This window comes from Capsicum annuum, chromosome 4, assembly GCF_002878395.1.
Source record: "Capsicum annuum cultivar UCD-10X-F1 chromosome 4, UCD10Xv1.1, whole genome shotgun sequence".
Taxonomy (NCBI): domain Eukaryota; kingdom Viridiplantae; phylum Streptophyta; class Magnoliopsida; order Solanales; family Solanaceae; genus Capsicum; species Capsicum annuum.
Window position 1 is genome coordinate 18,997,546 of NC_061114.1, and position 11,866 is coordinate 19,009,411.

Sequence of the window (11,866 nt, forward strand, 5' to 3'; positions counted from 1 at the left end):
CAACAACAATATACCCCAGACAACGTTATAACAAACACAAAATATTAAAGCATATAAGCTAATACAATATGTAAAATACACTAACACTGCTAGCTACTACAGGAAATAATACAATCACAAAATAATACTATACACTACCTATCCAAAAATAAATTTTCGATCAAAAAAATTTGAGTGACTCTCAAAATTTCAATTGTGTCACATAAATAAAGACCAGTGAAGTATTAATTAATACAAAAATAAAGACACCATGCTGCACAAACAAACAGTAAGTATACTTCAGCCTTGAATCACTGTCATTGAACACTATAAATACTCGAGCAATATAACTCAATTTTATTATAAAAATCAACCATCTTATATGTTAAAGTTTCTTCTTCTATAATAACAATTCCTTAATTAATTATTAGAACTTGAGTAATCATGGCTAAAATAATATTGAATTTATTCTTCATGGTAATATCTGTTCTTACTTTTGCACCAATATTATGTTTATCAAGCAAGACCAATTATAATGGTTACTTGTACCCACAATTTTATGATTGGTCATGTCCAAATGCTAAAGAAATAGTAAAATCTGTTGTTGCTAAGGCTGTTGCTAAAGACCCTCGAATGGCTGCCTCTTTGTTGAGGCTTCAATTTCATGATTGCTTTGTCAAGGTAAATCAATTTTACTATATAATCATTGATTTAGGAACTGTTTCGGTAGGGAGGAAAATATTTTCTGTAATATGTTTTTCAATGTTCTTATTTTTGATTAGTTAATATTTTTTTTAGAAAAATCAGAGAAAAGTGACTTCTTTAGTGACAGTAGTAAAAACGAGTTTTACATGTGTCAGTCCACGTACATTAGTGGTTTTTTCTCACTCCTATCCGAATCCCAATTCTCATTAGGATCGTGGGTGCTTAAAAAATTTAAAAACTGAAAAAAATTAAAAAATCACTTCAACAAGATTGAAACCCAGGGCACTTTCTAAAGAAGGAACTTAAGATCAACCTAAATACCAATGCATATACCCAACCAATTATTTTTATAGTTGGTGCTTTTATAGGTTTTATACCGATTTTCATATTTTTTTTTATGTAATTATACCTATTCCGCATCAAATTTAATGAGTGTCGGAGCACCCCAAAATTCAATGTAGGTCCGCCCCTGTGTACGCAATCTTTACTACTACCTCAGAGTCGAGATAGAGAGGTTGTTTCCAATAGAACCCGACTCAAGATAAAACAATCTAGAAAAGTAATAGTAAAAGTACAAGATACAATAAAAATTACCACACACAATAAAACCATAAACATGACGCACCAAGTAATACAATAAATAATACAACATTCTGAAATAATACTAGTACTATAACTACTAACACGGATGACAAAATCCAGATATTGTATTTTCTTATTATATACAAATACTTTTAGATAAAGATGTGTTTATATGCCAAATAAAAAAATAAAAGATAGTAATAAAGTCCACTTATTTTGATGAAAAATATTTTCTTCGTATTTCATTGTCTCTGTGTCTATGATCATGCAGGGTTGTGATGCATCTTTGCTTCTGGATAGCAGTGGAACCATAGTAAGTGAAAAATTATCAAATGCCAATAGGAATTCAGCACGTGGATTTGAAGTAATTGATGAGATTAAATCTGCACTTGAAAAGGAATGCCCTCAAACATTTTCTTGTGCTGATATAATAGCACTTGCTGCGAGAGATTCTACTGTTTTGGTAAGTATACAACAAAGAAAAATTTTAATTTGAGTCTCATATACCATAAAATAGTTGTATAAGGCTTCTAATATCTTGACAAATGGACTTACTGGGTTCCACTTGTCAGAGAATTCTTTTTTATTTCGCCTCTTCATTTTCTTTTCTGACAAACTGTATTTTTCAACAAATAATGTTTTGTTCTTTTGCTCTTCTTTTTGAGTTATCTTTTAGTTTTCTTTATTTTTCTTCCTTTACCCTATTTCTTTCGAATTTTTTTTAGTGCCCTTGATACGAGTAAATTGAAGATTTTTCTTTTGTTTCTTTATTCTTATTTGTCAATATTTATAGCAAATTAAATTTGTATGATATTTACTTTTTATTTGTTTATTTTTATTTTTATTTTTAATTTATTTTAAAAAGATTATTTCTTTCATTTTTAGAAAATATTTAACTTCAACTTTTTGCATGATATATTTAAAGTATTTGGAATTCTACATAATTTTAATTTAAATTCAAAAGATTTAAAGTCCTTTATACTTTTTAAATTGTGTAAAAGAACAATCAGACAAATTAATTTAAACGAAAATATTTTTTCCATTAGTTAAATGCATGAGTGATAATTCAACTTATAACAATTGACCATCAAAATCGCTCAACTTTATTTTGTGTTTCAAATGTCATTTTATTTTGCCTAGTTAGTTTCTGTAATTATTTTAGCCCAAAATACAAGTTTTCATATACATACATACATACATACATATATATATATAGGACCATTCCATTTTAAATTCAATTCAAATTTTGACCGAACGCCTTAAAATAATTTTACTATATTAGAGATTATCTTAATGATTAAAAAAAAATACAATTGTTCTTCAATTTCTAACATTTTAAATATTATAGATGCCTTTAATAATATTGAACCATAATTACAATATTATATAAACTCAATTAAAAATGCAGATTCATCATCTATAAGATTTAATTTAAAATTTTTGATATTTAAATGTTTTCAACACCAACAAAAAGAGAGTATAATAAGAAATAGACATCATTGTCATGGTTGACTGGCCCGATTTTATTTATTTTTTTTTTTTTTACATATATGTACAAATAAGAGTGAGGATGGAAAAAAAATTCATTCTCCTTATAAGTACCGAAATAGGAAGAAGATAAATTAATTTCAGAAAAAAGGCAAAAGAAAAAAAAAATCAGTAAACAAAAAGTAACAAAAAAAAAAGAGCAAATAATGATTTACCACCCCCCAAAAAAATTAATGGTAGAAAAAGTAAAAGAAATGGACAATATAGAAATTGATCTGACAGGTGGGATCCAAAAAAGTCCACTTGTCAAAATATTAAAGGCCTCATATAATGATTACATGACATATAAGACTCAAATTAAAAATTTTCATACATCTATAAGCTAGAGGTTTGGACGAATTTAATAATTTTTATTTAGGTTTGTATAAATGGTATTATTAATTCTGTTAAACATGCATAAATATATAATTGTAAAAAAGGTAGTCCAATGCATTAAAGTTCTCGCTATGTATAGAATTCGAGAAAGGACCCCATCATAAGGGTGTATTAGCTTAAACCCGTGACCTCCTGATCACATCACAACAACTTTATTAGTTACTTCAAAACTCTCCATCTATAAATATATAATCGTGAATCAAGTAATTAAAATGAACTATATGAATTCATGAGAAATTCAAAATTCATAAAGTTTTGTCTTATAAATGATGTTAGGATCGTCCAACTCACCCTCAAAATTCGAAAAGAAAAGAGATATGATGAAATAATCACTTAATTGCTATGACATACTGATTAGACTAAATAGAGATAATACATCAAAACACCCCTAAACTTGTAACCAAAACTTACTTTAGACCCTAAACTAATCGGGCAATTATTCACCCCCTTTAATAATTTTCAAATGAATTTTTTTCCATCCTACAAAAATTATACCACTCTCACTACGGAGAGTGAGGTACACACGCCCCATGTCATTGCCAAATCAGTGCCATGTCATTGCCACGTAAGAAATTCACCCCAGCCCCCATTTCTCCTCCTCCTTTAATTTTTTTTCACCATTAATACCAATAACTTGATTCGAATTTAACAAAAAATTGATAAATAACTTGTTCATGTAGTTTAAGCCATGGCTCCTCCATCAACATTTAGAAATCAACAATTGCAAGTAGAGCAAAACCTAAACTCATCCACAATAATTCCAGATCTACCAACCGATTTAGCAGTAATAATACTAATATTCGTTCCTTTGTTTCGATCTTCCATGAAAATGATTCCTCCTTTAATTTTTTTCACCATTAACACCATTATTTCAAACCTTCTCAAATGCTCCAATAAGCACAAGACGAGGAAGTGATAAATTGTCATAAGTTATTTATCTTCACAAATTGGATGTATTCATTTAAAAAAATTAAATAAAAGGCAAAAAAATAATGATGGAAAGAATTAATGGAGCTTAGTAATGGCGTTCTTGAAAAAAAAATGAATTTAGCCTAAATGAAGAAGATGAAGAAACGTGGTGGGATGGAGGTGGAGGATATGAAGAAGATGAAGAAATGGAGGTGTTAGGGGTGGGGGCGAGGACGGGGGTGGGAGAAGGGGGTGGTTATGAAGAAGATGAAGATGGAAGTGAATTTTTGATTTTTTTTAATTTAATATATATATATATATATATATAAAGAAAACTTGTAAAATTAAAAGGTGGGACCCACTAATTTCCATGTTTTTTAAGCAATTAACGTGCTGATTTAAAAAAAAAAACTTCCACTAGGGTGGAAAAAAATTCACTTGGAAGTTGTTAAGGGGGGTAAATAATTACCCGATTAGTTTAGGGTCTAAAGTAAGTTTTGGCTACAAATTTAGGGGTGTTTCGATGTATTATCTCGACTAAATATGCCTTGACTTTGTCATTAATATTTTAAAAAAAGAGTTACACTATCTTGATTTACCTATAACTATCCTGATTTGATAGTTTGATTATTTTTTACAATGTCAATATATTAAACTTAAACTCGATTATTAATTATACAGGCTGGTGGACCAAGCTGGGAGGTTCCCTTGGGAAGAAGAGACTCAAGAGATGCTAGTTTAAGTGACTCCAACACTAATATTCCTGGTCCAAACAACACATTTAATACCATTCTCACTAAATTCATGTTAAAAGGATTTGATCTTGTTGATCTTGTTGCTTTATCTGGTAAATTTTTATCCCCAACTTTCAATTCATGTGATGCACATTTTCTTTTTGGGATCATTTGGTAGAGTGTATAAGAATAATGTAAAATATGACGTATTAGTAATGCTTGCATTAACAATGTTTGTGTTAGCTATGCTTGCATTAGTTATGCCCGTATTTTTCTTATGCAGTGTAGGGTCCGATGTATTAAAAATAATATGACTTACATAATTTCTATTTTTTTTTTTTAACATAATACTCTCACATAATACTTATTTGTCATTAAACTAATACATACATGAACTTTCCAATAAATTCTACCAAACAACCCCTTCGTATATTGTGTACTCGAATTAAATAACATTACATAAAATGGGACCACTCTTGAATCCCTTATTTGTCATCACCCCCACTTTTAAGAAAGTTTAACTTCTATGCATTGACCAAAAACACAAAAAAGAAAAATCATTTAAAACTATTAAATTACGAAAAGCTAACTATATGTAAATTAAAATTTGAGATTAGTAACCTGAAAAATAAGGCAAATAGATTATTTTAAACAAAAAGTTAAAATAGATCTAAATTTTTCCTTTATAATGAGTCACCTATATGATTTTTCAAAAATTATTTAATTACCTTTCTGTAGACTCTTATTTCTAGTTATCATTTAGGTTATAAATAGAATAAAAATATATACTAATAATGTGTAGAAGTTCAACTTGATTTAGCCCATACATGTATGCTATATCTATAATTCATGTATAATATGCATAGGATTGTGTATAATGAGTATAATCTTTATATACTGGCTAGAAAAAATAAACAGATAGCTATTCGTATTGCAGGAAGCCACACAATTGGAAATGCTAGATGCACCAGCTTCAAACAAAGACTCTATGATCAATATTCAGGATTCAATTTACCAGATTTCACCTTAGATCCATTTTATGCTGCACAATTGAGCATTATGTGTCCAAAACTTGGTGGTGACCAAAATTTATTTTTCTTGGATTATGTCACACCAACAAAATTTGATAACAACTACTTCAAGAACTTGTTGGCTTTCAGAGGTTTGTTAAATTCAGACGAAGTTCTTGCGACACAGAATTTGGCATCATTAAAATTGGTGAAATTGTATGCTGAAAGCAATGAGATTTTCTTCAAGCAGTTTGCGAAGTCAATGGTGAAAATGGGAAATATCTCACCCTTAACTGGATTCAAGGGAGAAATTAGGAAGAACTGCAGGAAGATAAACAATTAAAATTATTACAGCCTTCAATAGCACCAAGCGATATTAATTACATTTAAAATTATTACAGCCTTCAATAGCACCAAGGATATTAATTATTGTGTGTCTATAATACTCCATATGTGACGTATCTTCATATGTTAGACGCTTTCTAATATGTATTGCATCTTCATAATAATATCTCATGGCATATATGCTTATTATACGTTTAAGATGGTGTCCATAAGTAGTCATAATGATTTATAATGAGCTTCGATGGGAGTTTCTCTTAAAGCAATAACACATTTGGATCGTGCACGTTCATGCAGACACAAATGTATACAATAATAACAGTACTATTGACATACATTGGACTGACTCTATGCTATCTGTGAACTTGTGGTTGGATCCATCAATGGCATCTATTTGGAAGATGTCAACTTTGAAACCTACTGGCCATTTGGCAAGAACAACATGACTTCATCTTAATATTGGACAAAAGTGAAACAAGATCTAGAAAAGAGGCCGTAGAAAATTTAGTTGATGTCCTCAAAATAGACATCAAAAGAATATTTCATTTGTATATGGACATAGTAGCCTTCTTGCAGACAGCCAATGCAAGAGGACTCAAGAAATGCAAATCGATCTTTCTATTACATATTGGAAATTGGTCAGCAAATTAAACAACATACGAAAAGAAATTGTTACACTCAAGTTGACAATTTATTATTAGTGTAAATTTCTTGCATATGCCTCTTAAGGAGTTTTTATGAGATTTACATAAGTCTGTAGTGTATTACATAAGGGTACATAATAGAGACTCCGAAGCCTAACGGATATACCAATTTGTAACGCATGTATTATATGTGAATCATCTTCATTTATAATTAATGGACATGAAATACCAATTTGCAACACATGTATTATATGTTGGCGCTGATACTAGTTAATGGGAATTGTTTCTTCTATATCATTTGATCTCCAGACTCCAGTAACCAGTATACGAAGGAGTAATTACAGTGTTGCCTTGAAGGTCAAATTATATATGTTGCACTTTATCATGGAACCACCACCTCGTTTCCTTCAGAGATCTGCCATTGGAGTCAATAAGGACAAAAGTTAAACTAGCACGAGAAGTTCAGAGAGAATTTTGCGGATAGCGTGATAATTTCTATGGTTTACTTAATTCCTCACCATTTCTCAATGTTTCTACTGTAAAAGTTTATTACTGATGTCATAATCCAATTGGAAGTGAGTGGCATTCACCCCATTTTTCAATGGGAGAACCAATAACCCCAAAATTATTCGAGAAAAGTTAAAGAAATTAAACTATCTCATTAATAGTTTTAAGATCATTTAGTCTAACAATTTAAGAAAATGCAAATATATACTAAAATGAAAACACTCCTAGAATTCGAAAGTTGGTGTACCAAAACATACTAAGAATTTCAAAAGGAGATGCAACCCCAAAAACCAATGTAAAATGCATAATGTCCAAACAAAAGACCAGGTCATAAAGGATAGATTCCATGGTAGCCCAAATAAGATGCTCACACTGAAATATGGATCACATGCTAGAATCACAATTGAGGTCTTGCTGGAGTTGCTAGAATATATGTTGTGCTCAATAAAAGTAAGAGCATGTGTAGAATCAGCACATAAGAACAATACTATACTTGTAGGGTCATTTGGCCAACCCAAGATGAAAATATGAACATTTAATCCAAACATAGTACAACAAGTTAATCCACACTTATTCTAACCTACACCTAGCATAACAAGTATCAATTAAGCAGTTTAGAATTTCAAGCAACAAGTCAAACCATTTTCAACCAACTCAAGTAAATCAAGCCAAGTCAAAGCAAATCAAGACAAGTGAAGTAATAATTCAACATATAAATATATTTTTCAGTTCACTCATGAAACAGTCAAACTCACCTGAACCTCATACATACAAGCTATCGGTATCATAACCACCCTCTAGTCATGACCTACAGGGAACAAATTCTGTTCATGTACCATGCAGGGTAGTGTTAGGTAGGATCTGTTCACTCCTGTGGATGCTCATTTGTACTGATGGAGTCGCACTGTGACACTTTGTTACACCTACGAGCTTGTTTCTGCGAGATATGGACCACTCCTATGAATAAGGATCGTGTGGCTAGTGACTTTCGCCGTTGCAAAAGGTTCACCATACCTGCGACCAAATCTCCATAGGCTCGGAGATCGTTGTGGGGCAAATAGTGAGTTTTCCTTATCTCACATTTCTTACATTTTCTTTTTAGATGATACTAATATTTTAGGAAATCAGATATTGATAAAATACTGCAAACAGAATAATAAAGAAAGAAAATTGAAATCTTAACAAATGAAAAATGAAGTTCTACGCAACTCTCTCTTATTTATGATAGCAAACGAGATAAGTCATTATATAGACTTTTACAGAGAATTTTCTGTTACGCATAAGACCCAAAAACACACGACTACTAGGACTTCTAACAGACTACTAACTCACTGAAAATACGTCCACTTTCTAATAACTAGAAGTTGAACAATTCATCCAAAAATAAAAGGACCAATAAACATAAAATAAATAGTTCCTAATTAATAAAACAACAAGTCCAACAATGCCTCCCTTAAACTGATAAGTCATAGACACTAGTTTAATTGTCTTCACCAGTGACAAACTCCCTCGAAGTACAAACTCGCATTAGCTTTCTCAGCTTTACAACTGTTGCATAATTGAGAGACTTGGTTAGTATCAGTAGCTTGGTGTTCACTTTTGCAGTAGACAACTTCAATGATCTTATCCTTTGTGAGATCTCTAAGAAAATTCAATTTCACATCAATGTGTTTGCTCCTCCCTTGAAAAATTGAATTATTAGAAAGCTTAATCGCTGAACCATTATCACAGTAAATTAGAGTTGGCTTTTGCAGAACAAGAAATAGTTCAACTGGAATGTTCTTCAACTAGATTGCTTGAGTGGCGCACACAGTTGTTGCCGTAAATTTTATTTCTGTAGTTGACAATGTAAGAATTGGCTGCTTCTTGGAACACCATGAAATAGCACCTGATTCAAACATAAAAACATAACCGGGCATGCTTTTCCTGTCATCTTTACCTCCAATAATATCATTATCTGTGAAGCCGATTAATTCAATTTTCCTCTTTTCTTGTACAAAATACCAAAATCATCAGTACCTTGCAAATACCTGAGAATTCTTTCAGCGGCCAACAAGTGAATCTCCCTTGGATTTTCCATGTACCTGCTTATAAAACTTATAAAGTACATTATATCAGGTCTAATGGCTGTCAAATACATCAAACTACCCACAATTTGCTTGTAGAATGTGCTGTCAATCCTCTTCCTGTAGGATTTTTCTCAAGCTTTAACCCCATCTCCGCTGGTGTGGTGACAGAGTTGTAATTTGTCATATTAAATCTCCTTAAATTTTTTAGACATTTTTTTTGTGAAATAAAGATTCTACTAGAAGGTTGCTTCACTTCAATTCCCAAAAAATAAAGCATCAAGCCGAGATCCGATATTTCAAACTCGGTCATCATCAGTGGCTTAAGATTTTCAAGCAATACATGATCATTCCCAGTATAGATTAAATCGTCTATATATAAGCATACAATGACAAGCTTTTCATCTTTAATTGTAGTATATAGAGTATGCTCATAAGGACATCTTTTGAATATCCTCCATATTGAAATAAGCATCAATGCGACTATAACAAGCTCCTGGAACTTGTTTTAATCCATATAATGATTTTCTCAATCTGAAAACCTTATGTTCACTCCCATACTTAATGTAACCAGGAGGTTGATCAACATATACCTGCTTTTGCAATTCTCCATATAGGAAGGCCGATTTCACATCTAATTGATAAATTGACCAATTATTTTGGGCTGCAAATGCCACTACCAACCTGATGGTATCGAGTCTGACTACTAGAGAAAAGACCTCTTTGTAATTCACACCATACTCTTTTTTATATCCTTTGGCCACTAAGTGTGCCTTGTACTTGTCAACTTCATCATTCTCATTGAGTTTGGTTTTATAAACCCATTTAACTCCCATTTCCCTTTACCTTTTTGGTAGATCAGTAAGCTCGCAAGTACTATTTTTTTCAATTGCTGAAATTTCAACATCCATTGCCTCCTTCCATTTTGTTTTTTAGACAACACTTTCAAAACTTATTGGGTCACAATTTGCAAATAATGCAAAGTGAGCAATTGTTGCATCATTGATATTAACATCGATTACCTGATAATCTTGCATCCATGCAGGTCATTTTCTGATACAATGAACAACTTACTCTATTTCAATGAATTCTTTCTGTCACTTCCCAAAAACGAGGATCATCATGACACTTGTCGCGGCGTATCTTGACAAGTAAGCCTATCACCAAAATGATACAAAAAGAGAAAAAAATAGAAATTTTCCAAGGTTCGGCTTCTAGAACAAAGCCGAACCATACAAGTAATTATAATAATGTGGAAAGAACATATTCAAATACCATGCATTCCCAAAACCAGGTGTCAATAGTATAAGAACTACTAATACAAATCATTTCAAATACATAAAAAATATCCACACAGAGTCAACATTTGTCTCCGAATATAAATAAAGACATAATTATTATAGAAAGATAAAGGTGAACTCCGAATGCATGAATGTCCAACTGCTACCTTGAGAAATCTGAAGGCGTTTGAAATCAACCAATATGAGGCGCACTCGAGCTAGGACCTGAACTGAAAGAGCGCAGTAGCGTGAATACGGTGTACTCAATAGGTATCATAGTCCAATCAAGAAAAGTAGTAAATAAATCATATAAAATATACACTAGGCGCACGTCACCCGCAATCAGAAATTATCTTACAATGGTAGCCCATGCTGCTTGCACTAACAGTTCTACAATATCCACACATAATACAACAACACACCTGTAGGGATACGATTATACACAATATCACATACAAGTAGAACAAAAGGGCAACATGTATAATCAAAATCATCAAGTACAAATAAAGAAAGATAGAACAATTAGACATCAACAAGTCAAGATAAAGAACAAATAGATAGATGATAAGTTAATATGGCTATACAAGCACAACATAAACACAATAAAACAAGTGTAATGTATATGATGATGATGATGATGCATAAGGTCACCGCACAACTTTCGTATGCACTCACATAGAGAAGCCTCTCGACGTGGGATCCATGGGAGGTTTGTCAACCCATATATAATCCATATTTCTATATCTCCTCTCCGACACATCCCTTGGGGAGGGTTATAAAATTTGATGTTCCAGTGTTTCCTGAATTCCCAGTATTTTCAATATTTCCAATATTTCAAGTATTACCAGTATCTCCAGAGAACATAAGAAACAAATCAAGTATGACAAACAACAACAAGTATATACAAAACATATAACAAACAAGTGAAATTATGTGTATGATGCCATGCGAATGATAATGAAATATTTACGACCCATTATAATAAGTATTTCCACAACCAACCATATGAGGTATTTTCAAAAACAAATTATAATAATACATTTTCACAACCACGTGAGCCAATATCCACTCATTAATTCCACTATCCATGATTTTTCACATGTTTCATATGCCAACAAGTATGAGTATATCATAATACACCAATAGTACCACATTAGGTATTTCAGAAACACAATACAAATATTC

At 31.6% G+C, this 11,866-nt stretch overlaps 1 protein-coding gene across 1 annotated transcript; it reads left to right on the top strand.

Annotated features, from left to right (window-relative positions):
- Positions 1–356: 356 nt before the first annotated feature.
- LOC107868170 (peroxidase 72) lies at positions 357–6,385 on the top strand. Its single transcript, XM_016714776.2, has 4 exons — positions 357–660; positions 1,538–1,729; positions 4,780–4,945; positions 5,770–6,385. The coding sequence occupies exons 1-4, from the start codon at positions 424–426 to the stop codon at positions 6,183–6,185; spliced, it is 1,011 nt and encodes a 336-aa protein (XP_016570262.1). The 5' UTR covers positions 357–423; the 3' UTR covers positions 6,186–6,385.
- The last annotated feature ends 5,481 nt before the right edge of the window (positions 6,386–11,866 follow it).

Coding starts and splice junctions, on each gene's coding strand:
- LOC107868170 (XM_016714776.2), top strand. CDS start 424: ATGGCTAAAATAATATTGAATTTATTCTTCATGGTAATATCTGTTCTT. Junction 661..1,537: donor TTCATGATTGCTTTGTCAAG/GTAAATCAATTT, acceptor ATGATCATGCAG/GGTTGTGATGCATCTTTGCT. Junction 1,730..4,779: donor CGAGAGATTCTACTGTTTTG/GTAAGTATACAA, acceptor TTAATTATACAG/GCTGGTGGACCAAGCTGGGA.